The sequence below is a fragment of the Anser anser genome, assembly GCF_964211835.1.
Source record: "Anser anser genome assembly, chromosome: 9".
NCBI lineage: Eukaryota > Metazoa > Chordata > Aves > Anseriformes > Anatidae > Anser > Anser anser.
This window is the reverse complement of record NC_139729.1, coordinates 24740239-24761723: the sequence shown is the minus strand read 5'-3', so window position 1 is coordinate 24761723 and position 21485 is coordinate 24740239. Positions and strand designations below refer to the sequence as shown.

Here is a 21485-nt window from a genome sequence, read left to right as displayed (position 1 = left end):
ATGCTAGAAGGGTTTTGTCAGCGCTGTGCAAGGCTCGGTGGGTCTGGTCACCGGCAGTGGTGCTGGCTCTCCTGGGTGCTGTTCTTCCAAGTCACTTATTAAAAATAACAGCGGTGTAGAAATAGGTGGAGGTATGCAGAAGGCATCTAACAATACTAAAGCCAACAATAAAGAACATCCTGGATTTAAGAAGCGGCTAATAACAAGTACTCTTGGCAAGTATTTTGCTACTTCAGCAGTGATCTTTTTACAATAAACCCTCTGCCAGAGTAGTCATGTTGACATAATCTGGTATTCTGGATACAGTATTCACAGGCAATGTGCATGACTTCCCTGAACGTGAATGGAGACGAATATCTGGAGGTTATCAGAGTTGTATGTTAAAGTAAGGAAACTACACTTGCCATCTCCTGTGGGTCTGTGCTTTACTGGATGCCTTACCTGGTCCTGCAGAAGCCAGCCAGTAGCAGAAACTATGCAATTGGATGTTGCTGGGGGTATGTGACTATTTAAAATAAATAAAATAACTCCTTGATTTAAGATGTAAAAAAGTGACCTAGCAATCATAGTTAAATGATCTGGATGCGCATGTTTATCTTCTACATCTCTTGCTAACAAAAATACATTATTTTATCTTGGGGAGGAGGCTAGTTAAACAGAAGCTAAATGACAGGCACTGCAGTCTGATAGCAGTAGGAACTAAAAATCTTATTGTTGTTATAATAGCTGAGTGTGTAATTAATCATCTCATATTGATTTGCTTTGAATCTAGATGCAGTGCACAAAGGCTGAAAGAACCCTCATGTTATTTAGCTGCTCCATCTAATCAGAGAGAGGATGTGAATAAGACGCAGCGTTGCATTAGTAACCTGTGGGGTTAGGAGAGTCTTCAGTGGTGCACCTCCATCCATGGATCCAGAGAACAGCAGTGATAATGAGACCTAATCTAAATGAGCTTGGTGCTCCCAATCTATATCCCAGAGGGCATATAAACATCACAAATATTGATACAGGATCAGCAGAGAGCAGGGATTGATTAGAGGTCAGGGGAGCAGGATGTTCTAATTGTCACGGGTAGTGCTGATTAATTTTTATCTGAGAAATGTGGGGAAGTGGATCTTAAAATAGTTTAAGGGTAGAAAGGGGAGTGAGGCAGTTTAAAAAGGAAGAAAAGCCTTTCTGCCACTCCAGACGTTGTGAAATATTGCTGCTATTAACCGGTATATATCTATATACAAACTTTATATCTCTGTCTCTCTATAAATATTTTTAACTTGCTCTTAAGACCTTTTGTTTCTGTGCCCTGTTTTCCAATTTGTTTTGTGTTCAGACAAAATTTGCTTTTTCTTTCTACATGCTGCTATCTATAGCAAGCCTTTAATCAACAGCCTTCTTGCATACAAAGCCACGTTGCTGGCTTTCTCCCCTAGAGCCCATTGTGTTTCTTTGTGGGTTCAACCTGCTCTTCTGGAGTTCTCTTCTGAAAGGAGCTCAAGGTGTTTGGGGTATTTGGAGGAGAAAGGAATGTACAACTCTGGTCTAATCAAGACTGGTGCATCTCTGGAGCAGGACCACCAGTTGCCATCACTGCAGCGGAGAATTTGGCTTTGAGTACAATCTATTTCCTTAGGAAAAGTTCTCGCTTATCTTTTCAAACTAAATCTGGAAAAGCATGCAGACTTTTCTGCACTCCTATTATTGGCATGAAAGGAGGGAGCACTAGCGAATTAGTGTTTTGAAAACCTGGAATTCTGGCAAGCTGCTTCTTATGGAAGGCTTCATCTATTGACTGCTTTGTGGAAGATCAATAGTGTTCAGACTGCAAATTCCTCAGCTGAGACAACACAGGCTACAACATCCTTCTTAGGCAGATGTTAACAGCCCTCTGGTTCAGCGCAGTGGTGTCACTCTCTTAGTCCCTGTGGAAAGACCTAAAATCATTCTTTGCTTCATATTCATTAATGTTTTGACTTTAAGTTTGCACTGTTGAAAGAAACCTTTAAGGATATCTTGATGTGTATTTGTTCTCTCGCTACCATTAATTCTACCTATTTTTAGCTCTTTAATTTTAAGTTGGGGAGAGGGAAGGTGGGTTGATAGAATGAGAGTTACTTCCTTTGTCATTCAAAGATCCAGGCATTAGGGTTGTGCTAAGAAAAATCTCTGTCACATAGAGACAAGGTACCTTTTGAAATGGGGGAGCTGCTCCCTTGCTAGCTCTTGTGTGTTCAGTTGTCCTCCTGTCTCTTCACCTCCATCTCCCCTTTCAGACCACACATGCCAGGGGTGTGTGCAGAAAGCTGCCTCTCTGCTCCCCTGAGCAGATGGCCTGTACTTGTAGCTGTCTTTTCCTTTGTTATGTGAAAACAGCGTTGTACTTCCATTATTGCTACACAAAATTACTTACGGTTGGCTGATTGTGTGCAAAAGCTGTGCTAATATCCTTCTCTTACTTTCAAAATCAGTGGGCAAGAATAAAAAAGTTCACATCTCTTGGGAAATTGTAGACCTGCTGCTTCTATCACCCGTTCTCTGCCATGGGTTATGGGAAGGCTGCAGCCGCTTCTCTGGGGAGCTTGGGTGAGATGCTGCTGGTGGTGGTGAGATGCTGCTCACCAGCCTTCTCAAATGAAACTATTTCTCCAACACTATCCAGTGTCACCAAATCCATGCATTCAGAAATCAAGAAAGCACTTGTATCCTCCTGCCTTGTCCATGTGTCACATCCCCTCGCTTCTCAGGTGTGAGATTGATTGTATTTAACCCTTTGGCTTTTGAATCTATAAGAGGATTTTTTGCCAGCTTCTCATGAAAACCACAAGGCTATTCTGAAGGGAAGTTGAGTCTGGTGAAGGTGTGTGCTTTGGGGTTTGGGGATATGGAGCTGTAGAGGAGATCCAGGTGTTGTGAAGTGAAAATGTGAAGCAGGGTGAGTAAGACCACAGACCGCCGAGCTTGTGGGCTGCTTCCAGGAGTGGACCCCAAATGGCCAGTGAAGGCTGTAAGAGAAGCGTGAGCATGCAGTAAAACTTTGCCTGAAATAACTGCTTCAGCCTCAAGAACATGAGACTCAGGGACTTCCTGAGCCAGGTTTGTGGTCTTCCTATTTTATAGACCCCCGTGGGTGTTTTTTTGACTGCATTTTCATATGAAGATGCACATACCCTTTCAAAATCTAAACATGGGAATGAATTATATCCCTCCTGAAAGTGCTTTTAATTTTTCCCTTTGACCTTCTCCTGTTGTGCAGTGGTTCCCAGGCATCGCAGCCATATGATTAGCCAAGGCTGCTCGTGCTTCGCACTGGTCCAATTACCTGTTCATTAAAATCTCAAGTCCTGAACTGGAAGTGTGTAGGGTGGCTTTGTTTAAAGGGCACTCTCCTAATGCAAATATTAAATGTGAGCTCTCTGACTTGCCCAAGTCAGACTGACAAGCTAATAACAGCCTCAGTGTTAGTTTTGGCTGACAGAGAACATCAGTATAAAAAGGTTTTAAGGGACTGGTGTATCAATCAAAGCATAGAACATAATAGACATTTATGTGTTAGGCATATTTTAACACTTAAACTCCCATTAAGAAATATTTTTTCAATGCAGAGGGCATGGGAGTAAAAGTGGAGCTCTCTTCCTCCAATTGTACCATTATATCCACTGGAGGCTTCACTTTAGTCTTACATGGCCTCTATTTAGCGAGTGTTGTAATACATAACTGTTTTCCAGTGGTACTTTTGTTCAAGAAACTGGTTAAGCTATAGGTAATGTATCAAAGAGCCGTGAGTTAGATGGCTAGAAGATAGTACACTGAGTGTGGGGAGTTGGGAAGATTGTTAACTGTCGGAGAGGGCACGTGTTATCCGTTGGTTTTGCCAGCAAAGGATTACATGCTATGCGATTGCTGCAGTTTAATTATAATGTAGCAGAGGTTTTGATATCTGCCTTTAAATTATCCCAAGGGCATCTTGGGGGAATGGCTTACTTTGAATAAATCTTAATAAACATACGACTTTATGCTGCTGCCTCGCTTTATTCTGAGAGTGCCATTCAATCCTATTAAGTACATTGCAGAAGTCGATACAGCTATTCCTGGGAACATGGCAATGGCACACGAGGAAGAGTTTGTAGGATGGGCTCAGCGTGTCGTTACAACAATTGTCAGCTTCTCCTTTTATTTATGGGGGAGCGATGCAGATGAATGTACCTTTATCTGGAAAGTTTTAGGCAATTCTAATAAAAGGAGATATGCATGAATTATCAGTACATGATGTTCTATTCACTGGAGGGAGAGTCGTTCGAAAAAGCCTGCTAAGTGAGGCATGGTTGCTAAGTAAGGCGAGGGTTTTATTAGACCAACTGACGTAATGGAGAGGGAAAAAAAATAAAGCAGGCAAGATTTTGGGCATACAAAGAGCTCCTTTGGCTCTGAAACAAACAGCAGACTGCGCTAAGAATGGGTCGGGAGCAATCGCTTTGAACTGAAGCTCAATATGTTGAACGATGGGGTAACTTGAGGGGAAGGGGTAGCTGGCACACGTGGGGAGGGCTGTGAAGTGATGGAGATGACGTGGAAACACAGAGGAAGGGGGGCTGCTGGAGGAATTTGAGGCAGTCTGAAACTGCTCTGCCACTGTCATCTGTCTCGCTTTGTGGAGTTGGCGGCTGTAGCTAGGGCAAACCCGAAAAACCCGAAGTCTGGAGCAGGGCAGCAAGCGGGCTGTGCAGTGGAGGAAGAAGAGCCTGGAACAATGGGGAAGGGATATGAAGAGATAATCCTGGGCCAGCCCAAACCATCCATGGAAACCATCCCCTGGAAACTCAGGAGAGACGGGCAGTGGGGGAACAGATGCGCCCTAACCCGGTGCCACTGAACCCGTTATTTTCAGCCATCAGCGTTTCAATTCTCAGAGCTGACTCAAGTTCTGTAGGTCTCCTGTGAAGAACAGGATTAGGAGGCACTTCTAGAAAAGTGAGGAAAGGCTCTCGGTGATAGCTGAACCTTCCTGTATTTTGTTGGTTATCTGTGTGAATTCCCTGGTGTCCTGGGTGACTGCTGCATCGGCGCTTTCCAGGAAGACCCTTAGTGGTTGGAGCATGTAATACCTGTTGCAATACAGATGTGTAAGAGATTGACAGCTTGTCATTTTGAAAAAAAAAACAACTAAATGTGATCATTGAGAAGACTTGTACTGTGTGTTTGTTGAATGGTCTCATTACAGATGCGTGGTGGTCCACTGAAAATGTGCCTTAGGATAACAGAGATCGGCAGTCACTTCAAAGCCTGGGGGAAACGGGCATTTTAGTTCGGGGACTAACTTCTATCGAGATAAGGGTATCTAGTATGAATGTGTTGTGTATGGTTTGCCATGAGATAGGTTGCCTACTTAAAGGAAGCTATGAAAGGAAGCACACAGCTGTATGCTCTGGCTGTCCTACTGGGAACTGTTGTTATTTTGTGGTGGTTTTTGTTTGTTTTAAACCTGCTTAAAGGTTTAACCTCCAGTTTCTCTCCTGGAGTACTGCTGTCAGATGAAGGTCCTTTTTGCATGGAGGTGGACACCCCTCAGCTGGGGAGGCCCTCTAGGAGACCTGCCTGGATGTCCCCTGCTGGGTGCTGTACATGACTGCTGGTCCCCAAGTGTCGGGAGTCTTCTCCATAGTAGCGTGTGGGTTGCTGGGTTTCCATATCGACTGGCAGGTTTGTCACAAAGCAGGGCTAAAACTGACAGAGGGCAGAGCATCATTGAATTGTGGTGTCCACATTTTTCAGTTCTCGTATTACAGATGCTACCTGGGTGTCATAATTTTGGTAGACTTCCTTGTAAAGAAACAGGCATGGGAGCCGTTAGAATGATGGAGATGAGATTATGACTTGGCAACAGTATTTTTTTCTGCATTTTTTGAAGGTGGAACAACTAAAACTTGTGCTGGCTAATGATTAAATGAGCCAGCACCTGTTTCCTCCTGTGGTTCCTCTGGTGACCGAAATGCAGGGAAGTCACACTCGTCTTCTGGGGTTTGTTTCAGCCTTTTGCTCTATCGTAGTCTAGGCTTTTTCCTAAGTATTTAATCAGTAAAAATGACCATGCTTATAGTATTTTCCTGTTCTGCAGAGGCTTAATTTAATGATGTTTGTCAGCTACCTGAAGACCTGCAGATGAAAGATGTACTTTTTCATTAGAAAGGCTGCCTTGCGTGGTACTCAGCCATAACAGGGAGAAGTAAAGTACTTTGGGCCTTGCAGATAAAAACCGCCATGAATCTTGAATGAGATAGCAACAATATCCCGTGTAGCTAATAATAGCTTTACCTGCCAGGCAGCTGTTGGGCTAGAACCATTATCTATTGTATTAATGTGGAAAGAAAAGTTGCTTTCTCTCGCAACTTCACATTGATGCTTCCTCAGTTGGCAGAGGAGGTGAGTGTGTATTCCTCTCGGATATTCCCTGGCCTGAACAGGGGGCTCTCCAGCTAACATTTCTGGAAGAACTCTGCCAGCTGTATGACATGGCTGCTAAAATGGTGAATTTACCAAATGGTAACCAAATTAGGTATACGAAGTACATGTATACCCCTTTATTTTAATCCTAAAGGTTTAAATTTGCAAAGCCTCAGCAGCTAAAGCAGGCTGCTTGGAAGGAATTCAATAAATTATTACATTAGTAATCTCTAAACTACTCCAAAAATCACTGAATTTCGATGTTGATACACTAGTTTCTCAAAAGACAACAAAAAAGCAAGCTTTCTTGCTTCAGCTGGACCTGGTACATACAGCACTTCCTAATTTACATCAGCAGTGAAATCAGAGTAAGCCAGTATCTCTACAAAACCATCAACTTGTAACACTTAACTCGTTATTTTTGACCCTCCATACCTTGTGGGATGTTGCTGTGTTTTAACCAAGGCTAGCTAGCAGGATGAAGATTACATCTCATCCTGCAAAGCAGCGCTTTTGTTTTGCTCTTGTTATTCTTGAATAATCAGCCGAGAACAGCTACGCTTCCTCTGAAAATTTCATGTGCTTCCCTGAGGGGGCTGCTCGCAAAGGGGGGCTCCTCCAGACTGCCCATCTTCCACAGCAATTTAGCTAAATCTCATCTGCTCTCGAATCAATGGCAAAGCCTCCCCTGACTTGTGTACAGCCTGAATTTCACTGTATACTTTGTTTGGTTTACATGCTGTTTTCTAAGGTGGAATCTGCTTTTGTTACTTATATTTAGAGCCTGGCTGTTTGGTGGCACGAGCTATGGAGGTCAGTGCCTGGAGCTGTCAGGCCTGAGATTCCCACCCCGGTCCATCAGCCCAGCGGTGGCCGGGCAGCGGGGTTCCCAGCAAATTCAGCACGGGCACAGAGCCTTTCAGGCTCCCTCACCTTAGCCATCAGCTTTTCTGCTTGTGAGGCACCATCCTTTGTCAGCAGCGCCTCATCTGAAAGGCTGTTGTCTGCTAGAGACAGCAAAGAGGGTCTGCTGAGTCCTCGGTCAGATCCTGCTCAGGTGCTTCACCTCCCATTTTCTGGGAACACGGTACGGTCGCGTTTTGCTGGCCTAGCTGTTCAGAGAGGCCAGCTCACGTAAAAATTGCTACCAGGAACGTGTTCACGCTCGTGGCTTATGCAACCCATACACCAACAAAGTCCTGGCTCCACCAAAGCCTGGGGAACACTTTCTTGCCGGTCTGAGTTCAGTGGGTTGTGGTTTGTCAGGTGTTGCTGCATAGTGTGCTCTTGCAAGAGAGCTGCTTGACATCAGCTCAAGGAGAAATCAGGCACAGAAGTACGGTGTTCTTAAATAGCAATGTAAAATCTGTTTCAAACTCTTAATAACCATTGCATATGGAAAAATATACTTAGTTACGCTTAGACTTTCGAATATCGTGTTAAAAGTTATGTATTTTTCTTTTCTTTCCCTTAAGGCCAAATGTCTGCCCAGTGTTTGAGTTGGCACTAGTAGGACACCAGCAGCCATGTGTTCAAGCCTTCAGTCGGATGGTCAAGATGTGGAAACAAGGCTGCACAGGGAGGAGGTGGTGTATGGGCTATGAGAGAAGGTAACTATTTATTGTTACAAATGAATTCTGTTACTGAAATGGAGTGCAAAGTTTTTATTTTTTTTGTGAGGAAAAGTTGTAAACTGTTTCATCTCCTGAAATATATATGCAACTTAATTATGGGTATGTCATGTCTTGCTGAGACGTAACCATACTTACTACATATTTAATACTTTAAATTTGAGTACAGTTTGCTACTGATGAGATGCAAATAAGCTAAATTAGAGTTGTGACTGTTCTCCCGAACTAATTCTCTTCAAAGGTCTGGTTACTACACAGTTTACAAGCAGGTGTACAGAATGGAGCATCAGACTGTCTATAAGTGCTGTCCTGGATGGGTCCAACACAACAACGAACCAGGCTGTTTGCACTGTAAGTGGATAGCAAAACTGAAAGAACAATGCCTGATCATATCCTTGGGCCTTATTTTCTTACTGAATCTTCCTTCTAGAATTTTTTTCTTGCTATTTATAACTAGAAATTTCCTCTATAAAGAGGCAGTCTATTTCTGGAAAAGGAAACTTCTTCTAAAAATACAAAAGCTGTTGTATGCAAAAGTCCCAAGTAACCTTAATTTTGAGCTAATCAGAAATTCAGTTTCTACAGCTTATAGTTGTTGCAGCTTTTTTGTGCCAGTGTGGCTTTGACAGGCCAACCAAAGTTGTTGCTGTTACCCAAATTATGCAAACAAATCTGCTGTAAGGCACTTGTTTCTTGGACATAGCACTCCTTGTGGAGTCTGACTGGTTTGGCTTTTTCACTGCTGCTGTTGCCATCGAAGTAATTGACTTTCTACCCTGCAGTTCTCCATCTGATGAGAACCTGTTCCTATTAGTAATTTTTAATCATGATTGGATGTTTTCCTAAAACACGGAATTAAATTTAAATGATGGGGGAGCACTTTAACCACTGTTAACAAGACATGAATAGAAGATAACAATCTACTCACTGTTCAGTTTTGCTACTGTTTTGTTGGTAATTATATTTTCTGTATGAAAGCAAGCATCTGTTCCTATGTTTTTTTTAATCGTTGTACCAACCCAAAGACCACCTTCAGAGAACTTGCTTTTATGATTCTCTTTACACTTAAAAAAAAAGAAAAGAAAAAGAAAAAAGAAAAGAAAAGCCTGAAAGGTATTTCTGTTAGTTTCAGTGTGAATCTACATATTTAGCGTGCACCTGTTCTATTGTAAGAAGTCAAAGATGTTTACAATCTGTATTTTAGTCTATGGCACAAAGGAATGTAACATTTGAACACCAGTGGTAATGTAGAATTATCTTCTTCCTGAAAGAGCAGTGAAGACTTGTGTTGAATTCTTTAAGGCACCAAGCTAGCTGGATTATTCTCTTATATTTGATACTCTATGCTAATTTGGCTCCACTATGTGGAATTTAACCTATTGTAAGTAAATCTGTGTTGGAAGAAGGGAAGAGAATTATTGTAATTCCCTTGGACATACATAACATCTTTTAATACAGCAATGTTTCCTAATCATTGCTGCATTATTCTCCAGCAGTTCATCTCTTCTGTCATTCCACATTCAGGTAGTACTTTCAGTCCTAGGAAACTGTTTTCTGATTTTGAAGCATCTTCAGGTTAAACTGCATCATCCTGGTCTTATTTTTATTTGAAATTAAATTTCGTCATATCAACATGGTAGTTGTAGCCATGATAAAATTCTGTTGCAGTTTAACTTTTCATTTTAAATAAAAGGATGAATTCCATTTACTTGAAAGTGCCTGTTACAGCAGGCTATGATAGAAAGAGGCAGTTCTGGAGAATCCTTGGCACAAAATAAACAAAACCCTGTTTCATTCTGTTTGTGTGTACTAGTGCCGTGCGCTGCTGGCACTTGCTTCAATGGAGGGAAGTGTTCTGAAGCAGGATCTCCGATGTGCCAGTGTCCTGCAGGATTTCAGGGTCCTCGCTGCCAGTATGGTGAGTCAAATGTAAATTGTCTCAAAGGTATCTGCGTGAACTGTGATTTCATAATGTTTGAGTAAAAACATATATAGCAAGATATTTGCGTCTTTAATAAATGTTGTTACCATAGAATACTGCAGAGGTAATGAAGTCAAACTAGCTATTTGGCCATTATTTTTCAGGGTTAGCCTCTTTTGGTATTGAAATTTAACAAAGCAAGATGAAAAATGAGTTTGGATAATAACAGATGAATTTCTCTAAAGGATAATGCCAGTGAATGTTGGTGGTGGTATCCTATGGAATATCATTATACTGCTTTCTTCTGAATGTGCACATTCTTGTGGCACTCCTGCTAAACTTCTCAGTGCTTCTTTAAGCGTGGCAAGGGTGGATTGAATCAAAACAGGTTTAGCAGTAGGTAAAGTACATAGCAAACGAGCCAAATGTATTAATGGGCTTTCTTTGGTGCCTCTGAAAACAAGAAGGCTGGTTTTACAGATCACTACTGAATATTGTGTAGTAGTCTCAAAACACTAACCTATACACTACTCTTTCACTCTACATGCATTTTAGCACACTATGTACTCAAGTCAATGCAACTTAGGCTATCGCTCACTCTTAATGGGAATCCTTTCCTCATTTGTTGGTTCTTGATCTGACAAACTTGCAATGTGTTTTCTTGCAACTCATGTGAATTAAGAATATCTCATTGCATAAAGCTCTCTAAAATTATGGAACTGCATCCTTATGGCTTCTGAAAAGGGGTGGAAAAAGTCAAAAAGTCATCCCTTCAAAGTAGACTCTGATGGAGACAAAGGATTTCTTTCGTATTAAACAAATGGTATTTTTTCCCTCAACAGAAGCACATGGTTTGGTTCAGAAAGGCAAGCTTTTGAATATTTAGTTTTTATAATTCTAATATGTTCATATCCATGCTTGGCCTGTGTCTTCTGAAGTGTGAGAAGGGATGTGATAGCTTTATTTACAACAGCAATCCCTTCGAGAGCTGAAAAGCTAAGCTCTGTGCTCGATACATGGCGTGTATTATACTTGCTTCAAAACCTCTGTCATTCTGATCTCTGGGCTTTACCAAGGCTTATGTGTGGGACTGGGTCTTGCATGACCATGCCAAAACAACTCTGTATGGGTAGCAGCCTCCCCAGGTGAAGGTAATAAAGCAGCTGGAAATGCAAAAAGTCAGCAAACATTGCAACAGGTTTATTTCATTGGAGCCTGGTCATAGACAACACTTTTCATTTGTAAGCAAGCATTTAAATAAAATGCAGAGCACTTCACAATGAAAATTTCACAATGAAATTTCTGCTGACATCAGGCTACGGCATGCCAACATCTGCCTTCAAATAGTATTAGTTCAGTTAAGAGAATCCTAAGGGTAATGCTGCAATTGTTGTTTCTATGGGCAGTGCAGAAATACACGGGTTTGTATGTAACTTGGTATGAACCAGCGCGACACCAATGAAGATTGCTTTGTTATTGACTTACAGAAGAGCTGCTGCTTCAAGGTAAGCAGGATTAGGATCTCTAAGGAGCCCATATAAGAAGCTTTTACCAAATGCAATATGTCTCAGCAAGTTCTAAACTGTCTTCTCTAGTTTTTAGTCTTCCTTCTGTTGCCTGGAAATACCTACAACACTAAAGCATTTCCAACAGGCAGATTACGTGGGTGCAGCATGTGGATAGCAGAGGTCAGATTTTCAGACTGAAATGAGATTGTTTTTGCAGTGTCCGCAGCCACCAACCTGTGAAATAAAGACTGCACAAAGTGCGGTATCCTGCCGTTCTTGCTCTTTGCAATTGGGTGGAACTTTATCTTGGTGGTTTGTCTGCTTTCTATTGATTCCTAAGGCTTGAATGGAATTTCTGTAGTCATCATTTTCAGGTTTATACAGTAGCTGCTATCGCAGCCTGGCAGGAGTGAGTTTATAAATTAAATTCTGAAGGGAAAAACTCCTTTCTGAAAGAATGTTATGGCCATTTCACCCGCCTAATAAAAGCATGGTAATTTAGAGAGTAAGGCCTCTTAACCATTGCAGGCATCTCCAGTCAGGTGCTTGTGAGGCTTGTATCACCATATTTGTTGCAAACAAAACTAAGGAAAATGCACCGTGGAGCTAGCAGCCTAAGCATCTGATTTTTTTTTTTTTTAATCTGGCTGATATTGGAACACTGCCATTTTTAAGTAGTTTGAGTTTAATGTGACTGCATTACTTAACTGTAATATGCTGTGTTTTTAAATAATCATTAAATCTAGCCTACTCCTCCTTCCATACTTGCATGTGAACTTTACTAAAAAATTGTTTTCCTTCCTGCACTTAACACAAAGGACAAGGAGACCTCTCCTACCGGCACCTTCCACTTTGAGGATTCAGTGGAGCAGATGAGTGCCAGGCAGGCCACGGTTTGTTTTTGGAATATGTGCTAGAAAGTGCAAATAGAAAGGGTTATACTACGGTATGTGAAGCTGTCAAAGGGGACACTTTGGTACAGAGATGCAATTTCCTGTAACCCTAAACTGTGTTCCCTGACTGTCTCTGGCAGGAGAGTTCAGGTAGCCCTCAGGCTTTAAAGGGGAAGGGGACTCTACCTGGATATGCAGCCACAAAGAATCTTGCAAAAAGCTGGTCATTTGACATCCCTGGTCATGACCTTGGTATCTGCCACCTCTGGTGTGGCCTCCCTTAGTTCCCTGACAGAAGAGGAGGAACCACTGGCGTTTCGTAACCACTTGCAGCAATCTTGCTCAAGTGGGTGCACGTACCCTATCGTATGTGCCCCCTCCCAACCTCTCTGCTCATCTTTTCTGCTCCTGCTATTCAGTGTTGACAGCTAATCCTGCAGTTATGTATGTGCAGTGGCTCTCACAATTTCTCTGCTAGGTACTGTGATCCACAGAAAACATATTGCAAAAAAGGGAGTAGATTAAAATTAATTTCTCTTAAACGAAACACACAGGGAAAACAACACCCCCAAAAATGGAAATATCCCCAGAGTCTTCTAATCTGTTTTCCCCAGTTGTCTTTATTTCCCACTAAGCTTGTTAGTAAGTAGGTCAACCTCCTGGAAATCAGGTCGGTACATGCTTTGCACTGCTCTGTCCCACAGAAAGTTTGGGACCTGCTGTTGAGAATGACTTATGACATCCTTGTGCACCAGCGATTTGCAGCAGGGGTGATTATTCACAATCGGCATGATCAAATCTAATGAATTCTTAAAGGTATCGTGGTGTTTTAGTAGCCTGTAGCACAACGCTATTTCTGATTAGATGTTGAAAGGGTTATGATTCCTGTAACAAACTTTAGGTAATTGTGACTAGAGACACAGTAATGCATCTCTTGTATACTTCACTCCATAGTTCTATTATTTTACCCACACTGGCAGCGATAAAAACTTAGAAGAAAGATTTATGAGTGAAATGGCTGAGCTCCTCATATAGCCATTACAAGGACTCAGTAACAGATTGAGCTGTCTCTTTCATTGTCTGTTGCAATTTGTCTTGCAATAATAGACTTATATCAATTACAGTATAAACTTGCAAGCTCTATTTTTTTATTTATTTTAACTTGCTCAGAAGTTGAGGTTCTTCTTTGTCTTGAATCCAGCAAAAGGGAGGAAAGACTTGTAATAAACAAAAATGGTAAACCCAGTGCCAAGAGTTAAATTGGCTGCAGTTCTGGTTTCAGTTATTCACTGGTTGTCCTGGTAAACTTGTTCAAGGCCTGCTAGCCACCTGAGCTGGACGTGGAAGTGAATTGACTTGATTTAGCTTGTTTAATTCAGCCCTGGAAGTTGTACTTGGCCATGCAGCTAGTGAAAGCATTCCAAATAGTACAAACAGAGGTAACTGCTCCTTGTGTAAATAAAACCGCCCAATGCAAAAAAAGTTTTGACTTAACCGTTTTGTTGTCATACCTCAATTTACTGCTGGTCTTACAAAGTGCCTCCTACTCTGACGTTAATACTCGAAGAGAACTGGGCAGCCTTTATCAGTTTGACCAAAACAAAAGCCCAGCATTACAAAGGCTTTGCAAAAAAGCTATTACAATCAGACATGCGTGACTAAAACTGAGCATCTATGAGAAAATGGGTATTTTAAAAGTAGGCATGGAATGACCAAGGCAGACTTGTCAGAAGATGGCATTTTTTATCTTAGTCACTGGAGGAAAGGTAAACACAAAGATGGAATATTCCAATGTCCTATAGATTCTAAGTGTACAGCTGCTTTGGTTTACACTGAAATGTTTGCCGTAATGCAGGTCAAACTTTAAATTCTCTTACACTGGCTCATGCAGACTACCAAAGATTACATGCTTGGGAAGCATTCTCTACATCTTGAGAGGCAGTGTGGTCTACTGAATTCAGTGCTTGCCTGATATTTGAGATAAGAGCTTTGTTTTTCACCTGCCACTGACCTTGGATATGAGTTCAATAACTTTTAGGAAATTATACCACTATGCCTCAATTTGTTTCTATATAAAATGCCGATAATGATAGGTCTCAAAGCACTTAAAAGGAATGAACTAAGTAATTAGGCATGAGATAATAGCACTGGAATGTGTATGTACAGGCAAAATGTCTACTGCATGGGTAGCTAAAATGAAATGCTTATGAGATAGATATTCATCAGTTCATTGACTAGCTGTCAATCTCTGCCTTAACTCTGGTCACACACTATTAAGGTATTGACCTGTATAAAGATTCTAGGAGGTGCTGCCTTTTTTTTCCCCTAGTCTGGCTGGGTGAGAGTTCATGCTACAGAACTACTGAGAGCAAAGGCGTTTTTTAAAAGCAATGACTGAAATGGTACGGTCTGGTTCTTTGTGCAACTGTCCTTCACCAAGAAGGTTTCCTTCCGTTTTCCTCTAGTAAATATTTCTTCATGCAAAGAGTTATTTCTCAACTTGCAATGAATGTCCTGTCTGTATAATTCTGGTCTCTTGAAATGCATGTTTTCTTCTTTGAGACTGAAGACCTGGATAAGCCTTTCAGGAAAGTGTATATCCATAAAATAATGCAACAAATTTTCCTTCTGTGTAGGTCCCTTAAAATGGCAAAAGGCAAGCCTAAAAGTCCCATGGGCCTGTTACCCATAGGGATGTCTTCAGATTTCATGCACTTTGTTTCCTAGTAGAACTAGACAATGGTTGTGTATTTGAGGCTAGGTTAATCCTTAACATGCTTATGCAGTGCTCTTTATCACAAGGCAGCCCTTGTTGCCAAGGGTTTTGGTATTTTGTGTTCATATTTTAGCTGAGTTTTTTGCAGCTTCACCAAAAATGATTTTTTTAACATGAAAATGTGTAAACTAGAAGAAAATATGATTCCCAATTCTCCCAAAGAGTGGAGGAGGATGACACAAGGATTGCTCCAGTTTGCACATAATCTCTTTAAGGTTGTCACTTTCTGTCCTACCATAGTTGTTCTCCTGCTCCACATTACTCAGTCCCACTGGTGCAATGCCAGCAAGGGAAGCAGAGATGGCTGAGGCTGCTCAGGACAGAAAGACAGCCTCTTGCAGAAAGAAAACTTGCAATTGTTTCCTTCCTAGTGGGACAGGCTCTTCTGTCCTTCCTCTGCTCCTTTCCAGCTCTCAAGAAAAATTATATGTCAACCCTCTGTTCTTCCTTTGGCTACCGTTCTCTTCTGTTGTCATGATTAAGTAGTGCTGGCTGACAGCAAATATGAAGGTGTGGATGCTTTTGGCTCTTTATATAGCAGTAAAAGAGCACCAGCGTTGTGTGAGCTCTTGACAGGCAGCTTGAGAGCATCCTGTTGGCTTGGTGTGTGCTGAAGTGCTTCAGAGCTGTGCAATCACTTGTGCCTGCATTAGGGCCTGGGGCGATGGCATCTTTTTAGCACTTGTCAAAGTAATAACAGTGCTGCTGCTGAGTATCCCAAACCCCCCAAAGTACGGAAAAGTTTAAAAATAAGTATATTTTAAACCACAAACACAGCCAGCAAGGTGTATTGACACGTTTCTTCTCCTCGGGAGTTCAGAGTAGACCTTGGGGCTCCCTTTCTGCTTGAAAGAGAGATGGGAAATGGGCAGCATGAGGCAGGTCCACCTGGTGGTGCCTTCACGTGGGGGTTGTTGGTGGCCAGCAGTTAATGCCTGGTGGGTGTTAAGGAAGCTGTCACTGCTGACATCCCCGCCAGTTCTACAGAAAGCAAATTGTCTTAATTCGACAAAATTGCGGGGAGCCTATGTTTTAAATGGCTTGATATAAATTGGACGTGTTACAAATGCTGAAGCCCTTGACTCAAATGAAGACGTCTGAGAATCCCATTAGTATTTCTTTGCTGTAATTCATTCCAACACCGAAGGCTTTACAGTTCTCTTAACACTGTTTTCAAGGCTGTTTCAGGTGACTTTTATTCAGTGTTAAGTGTTCTACCGCCCAAGGTGTGTTTGAAAACTCCCTCTTGTTTGACTTATTTGAGATGTTCTTGGATTTGGCGTTCCTACTCCAGGTGGCCAGACAGCTCCGCCGTTGTTCAGACTGCGAGATGGGACTTTGTAGGGCGGAGCAAGTCGTGTGCCTCGCTTCTCTAGAGTTGCCTGGTAGGCATGCAAGACCTCCAAAAAGGAGACCTGGAAATCTACTTAACCTAAAATAAAGATAACCTTTTTCAAACTTCCCCTCTAATTAAAAAGCAGTGTTGTATTTCAGACGAAGACAGTGCTGTTGCAGACTGCAAGGACTAAATGTCGTCCTTCCTTCATACAGTCTGTAGTGCACTAGTATTAGCTGAGTTCTTAGCAACGCAGCCTTTGTGCTTCCCAGGGTAGCCCTCGGTGTATCGCCAGCCTCTGTCAGCTTGGAGTTGTCAGGGCTAACTCAGTGTCCTGCTGCCACCCCTGCCTTCGTTCTCATGCTTCTTGCACAGTCTGCTTTATGGTGACCTTGGAAACTGCTGTCACAGCTTTGCCTGCTTTCCCCCTTGGCCAGGGGCTGTGAAGCCTCACAGGATCTACTCGTGCAGTTTTGGCCCTTCTAGAAGCAATATGAAAGTTTGACAGTGTTGAAGCTTGCTTGATGGCACACAGGCATCAAGAGAAGCCTTTCTATAAGCACAGGGACCACAGAGATAATGCTGTTCAGGGCAAAAAGTAGAGAGCAAGGTATGAACAATGAAAGTCTGCTGCCCTTACACTGCAAAACCATTCCAGATCTTATATCCATTCAGAAAGATGACTTGTGAAATACTTCAAAAGACAGGCAATGCTTGCATGGTTTAGAATCGTCCTAGAGAAGAAATCAACTGGAGCAACGGGACAGGGATATTCAACTCTGTCAAGGCAGCTTCACGGTTCACAGGACCTACACAGAAGTCTAGGCACAAAGCCAGCTCTTGCCTTACTGTCATATGAGCCCGACACTTACCTTGGTCACTCTTAGTAAGCAGGAAGCAGCATTAGGTATGTACATTTATTTAGGCAAGTGCTGTAGTGTGATTTTTCTGCTTAAGTTTGAAAACGGTAGGTAATTTTTCTTCTGGCTTTTTTCCTGCGTGATTTTAATTCATGCTTTGTCGGGGCAAATTTGTACAAGAATGGAGTTAAAAATGAATTTTATAAAGACCAAATGCTGTAGGCAGTTTTATGTAGGTAATAAAGTATTTGCAAGAGGAAAGTATGCTGACATACCTTTGGTGTTTAAAATTAGTATATTAATCAGAACAGCTATTTATAGTTAGTGAACTGGATTGATTGTTTTTCCTGCCATGACCTACGCTACTTAGAAGTAATTGATTTCATCCTGCCTCCCTTGTAGGAAAAAGGGAAAAACACTGTCTTGCTCTTTCAGTCCCTAATTAATTTATCAACTTTAATGACACTTTAACCTTGATAGTCTTCTGACTTAACCTTTTCGCACATTCTGGTCTCAGTGGATAGTTGGAGACCTCCAGCAACCTCCAGCACTTCGGTGACCTAAATGCCTCAAATCTGAGAATCAAATATGCACTGGTTGATTCTCTTTTCCCCCAAGCCTTAATATAGCATATAAAAATTTCATTCTAAATGTTTTCAAAGCAGGAGAAAATACTATTTTAAGTTTTGTTTGTGTTTTTTTTTAGATCCATTTCTAATGTATAACATCAACCCCTACATGTAGGTCTATCAAAAGTCATCTGCTGTCAGTGAATAAATACCTTCTGCTCTTGGTCTCTGGGGAACATCCCGTTCTCTGATCTGTCCTCTGTGTTATGCACTCTGGCAAATGATAGGTGTCCTGATACTTTAAACAGATTGTGATTTGAATAATAAACTATATACATATACAGTCACAAATTAATACAGATGTAAAGTTGGACCTAAGTATAAAATGTCAGAGCTGGAGCTGATTAGAAACTCAGGAGAAAGAGGAGTTGAATGTTCTTCTGTGCAGATACTTGTAAAAGAAAAAAAATATTGTGTAAAATACCACAGAAGGTCCAAGCTATCTATAACCTCTCAAGAAAAAAAAGTTATGGTTAAGATAAAATGACATTATCTGCTCTAGTGAAGGATAACAGTTGATTCAGAGAATAATTTCAGTTGCAAGCAGGATCTCATAAATGATTTAAAAGAAAACAAAAGCGTGGGCTTCCTCCAGCCTTTATATCCCTCATTCTTTGCCCTTCCCCTGCATTCACTTTCTCTTCACTTGCAGCTGGCCCTTACCGGTGTGGCCTGTAGGAACACCTCTCTGCATTGGGAAGGTACAAACCTCTGCAGGTAAAAAGCGCTTTAAAGTAGCCGCTAAAAAGCTCAGAGGAATAAAAGCTTTGTCATTTTAAAACGGGCATGGTAAAACGCTGATTGAAAAATCGTGACTGGCTCCCACCTAGCTATGACAGGATATAATAATCAGCCCATCTCGCTGAAATGCTCTTGAGTGCCTGGGCTTCACAGCCATTAGTACAAAGCGACAGGTAGACAGACAGCAGTGGTGAAACAGCAAACAAATGTCAAAAGTAAATGAACCTAAGAATAACCACCTGAGAGCAAATTCACCCTTATTCTTTGATATAAAAGGCTGTTTACTTTGTACTTGCTGTGAAAAGTAAAAGTAAGGAATAATGGAAGAAAACCTGCTTTCTAGCTGCTAGCATTTATTTGATGTCGCTTCAAAAAATGCGGTAGAAAGCCATGAGAAAGATGAACGCTGTGCAGAGATGCTTGCAGTTCCTTTTTGTTTTCCTCCCTAGCAAAAGATGAGCGAGCAGACCTCGGGTCTGCAGAAATGCCTGGATTCAGTTTTGTGCCTCCTGCTGGTCACTGTGTGTCTGGGGGCAACGTTACTTGGGTATCCAGCGCGCAGTGTGGCCTCTGAGCAGATCACAGTAAATCAGGTCAGGTGCTGCAGGTAAATTTAAATACTCCATGGGACTGCAGCCAGTCTCTTGCCAATGCCCACAGCCACTTCAAGCAGTTGTGTGGCTCTGTGTGCAACCCCGCTGTTAAAAAGCACTTGGATAACTTGGAGCTTTCACTGTGACTTGGCAGAAAATCCAGCAGCAATTTTTAAAATCTTTATTGGTGCGTTTTGGAAGGTTTGCTCTGCGTTAACGTGAAGCGAATTTTGAGATGGTTGCTCTGCGTCCCACTCTCCTCTCAGCAGATCTCTCTCCCTGTTCCTTAACATGCCACGCTTGGAGCAGGAGGTCGGGTATTCCTGCTCTCTGCTGTGCTTTCCCTCCAGCCCTCTGGAGCAAACGGGCTGCCGTGTGCTTCCAAAGGTACAAGTAACACAACTCTTCACAAACAGAGTTCAGTTGAATGCTTTGCTTTCTACTTCAGTGGCATTATTCTAATGTTTCTCTGCTGATTGCTTCTACTCCTGTGAAATGTTTCTGAGATGCTTTCACTGCAGCTTCTTGCACAAGTGATGAAATCGGGCCTCCTTAGGCAGCACTTACAGGATTGGGAATGAGAAAATTAGCTACCTAAATTTGACTGTGTTTTTGCAGATTTACACATGTCGATGGCATATGGATATGAACAGTTTTTGACTATTTGGAGAAAAAAGTATACTTCTAAAAGTACATGTGCACATGAAGCTATTCAGTCAGGGATTGTATTGTAAGTGACTTGAGACATGGGCACTGGGCTCTGAAAGTGATCTTGGCATTGAAGGAAGCCCTGTGGTTCACTCCGCCATCCCTTCGCTGCAATTGTCTCAAACTGGATATGGATATTTGCTGTATTCTGGAGGCTGTGCTTTAAGGCTTAAGGGTAGATCTGTTAATATGTATCCTGTCACAGCTCCTTTCTACAGGAAACTCCTTCCTTCCTGTGTTGACTCTCCTTGGGTGTCCTATCAGTGCCATTAAGGAAAGATCTATCTGTTCGCAGCCATCATCCACCTAGGAATTTATTTTCTCAGGTTTAATGACTGCCATAAAATTCTTCTATATAAATACTGTTTTACAGTCATTTAACAGCATTCTTCAGTGCCGATGTTTATTTTGTCTAAAAGGGGCAAAAGAGTTAATTACATTGTCTAGAAATGGAGACAGAATCTTGCCAGCAACCACGAGGCATTGCTGCTCACTTTGATATAACTGAACTCGCAGTAGTGGCAGCTGGATTTAATTATAAGTTTGCAACCCTGTGGTTTCGGCAACAGCTGCTGAAGAATGGATAGTGCAAGTAGCCTTCGAAGCCATTCACATTAGAGATAAAACCTTGTCATTCACGGAGACAGCTGACTGAACAAGTATTAAAATGAACAAAGATTTCCCCGGGGAGGTTGCAGTATGAGGGCTTTTTGTCTATTTGGCTCTTGCTCAGATATGTCAGGCATGCACCATTCTATTCGGTTCCCACCCCAAATATGAGGCTATTCACAAATAAGTCCTAAAATGTCTAATTGTTGAATATATTGAACAGCAATGTGTGTGTTTGGTATTATGAGTGACTTCCACAAAGCTGAGCAGTCTAAGCCAAGCATGGGTTGTGTTATAAACATATGGCTAAATGAGTTAGAAGGGAGGTAATGCTGGGTTTTGTTGGATTTCTGCAGCAGTTTTATGAAGTAAACACTACTCCTGCCTGAAACATGAGGAGGGAGGGGGAGAGGAGAATGCTGAACTTTTGCTAAAGGCACCTTAAAGTTTCATTCTTGTTGTATTCAATGGTAGTCAGTAATAGACCACCACAACTGAACATGCTGTGGGATGTGATTATTACAAATGATATTTTCATTTTTGGTTGATATTTTCCAGTTCTCATAGATTAGAACTTGAATTTTAATTCAGTTTGGTTCTTGGAAAACTGAAAAGTGGAAGTTACAATCTCCATAGGCAGTTTCAAATATTTTCCAGCCCGGATGGGAATGAGAGCTAGGTCTAAATGACATGGAAGTGCTAGGCTTGGTGTAGGTTACATGCTTCGGTCTGAATTTGGTTGTATTGGTACCACTCAGTATGGTGTACCTTTTACATCTGAAAAACTACTTGCTCCTAGGATTTCTTCCTCCAGGAAGGCAAGTCTGCCTCTTCATTAGATTACT

At 41.8% G+C, this 21485-nt stretch overlaps 1 protein-coding gene across 9 annotated transcripts in view; it reads left to right on the top strand.

The window, feature by feature from the left end:
- The window catches only part of LOC310904186 (uncharacterized protein), a 227403-nt gene that overhangs the window by 36537 nt on the left and 169381 nt on the right, over positions 1-21485 (top strand). For 8 of the 9 annotated variants that reach the window (XR_014588108.1, XR_014588109.1, XM_083848541.1 and 5 more), the window contains 3 exons: positions 7911-8045; positions 8308-8417; positions 9880-9984. Coding sequence is in view for 7 of the 9 variants with exons in the window: in XM_083848541.1 (XP_083704667.1) it covers positions 7911-8045; positions 8308-8417; positions 9880-9984 (350 nt within the window). In the remaining 2 variants the exon portion in view is untranslated. Of the gene's footprint in view, positions 1-5502; positions 6013-7910; positions 8046-8307; positions 8418-9879; positions 9985-21485 lie in introns of those variants that run through there. The other variant, XM_083848542.1, reaches the window with a different exon arrangement.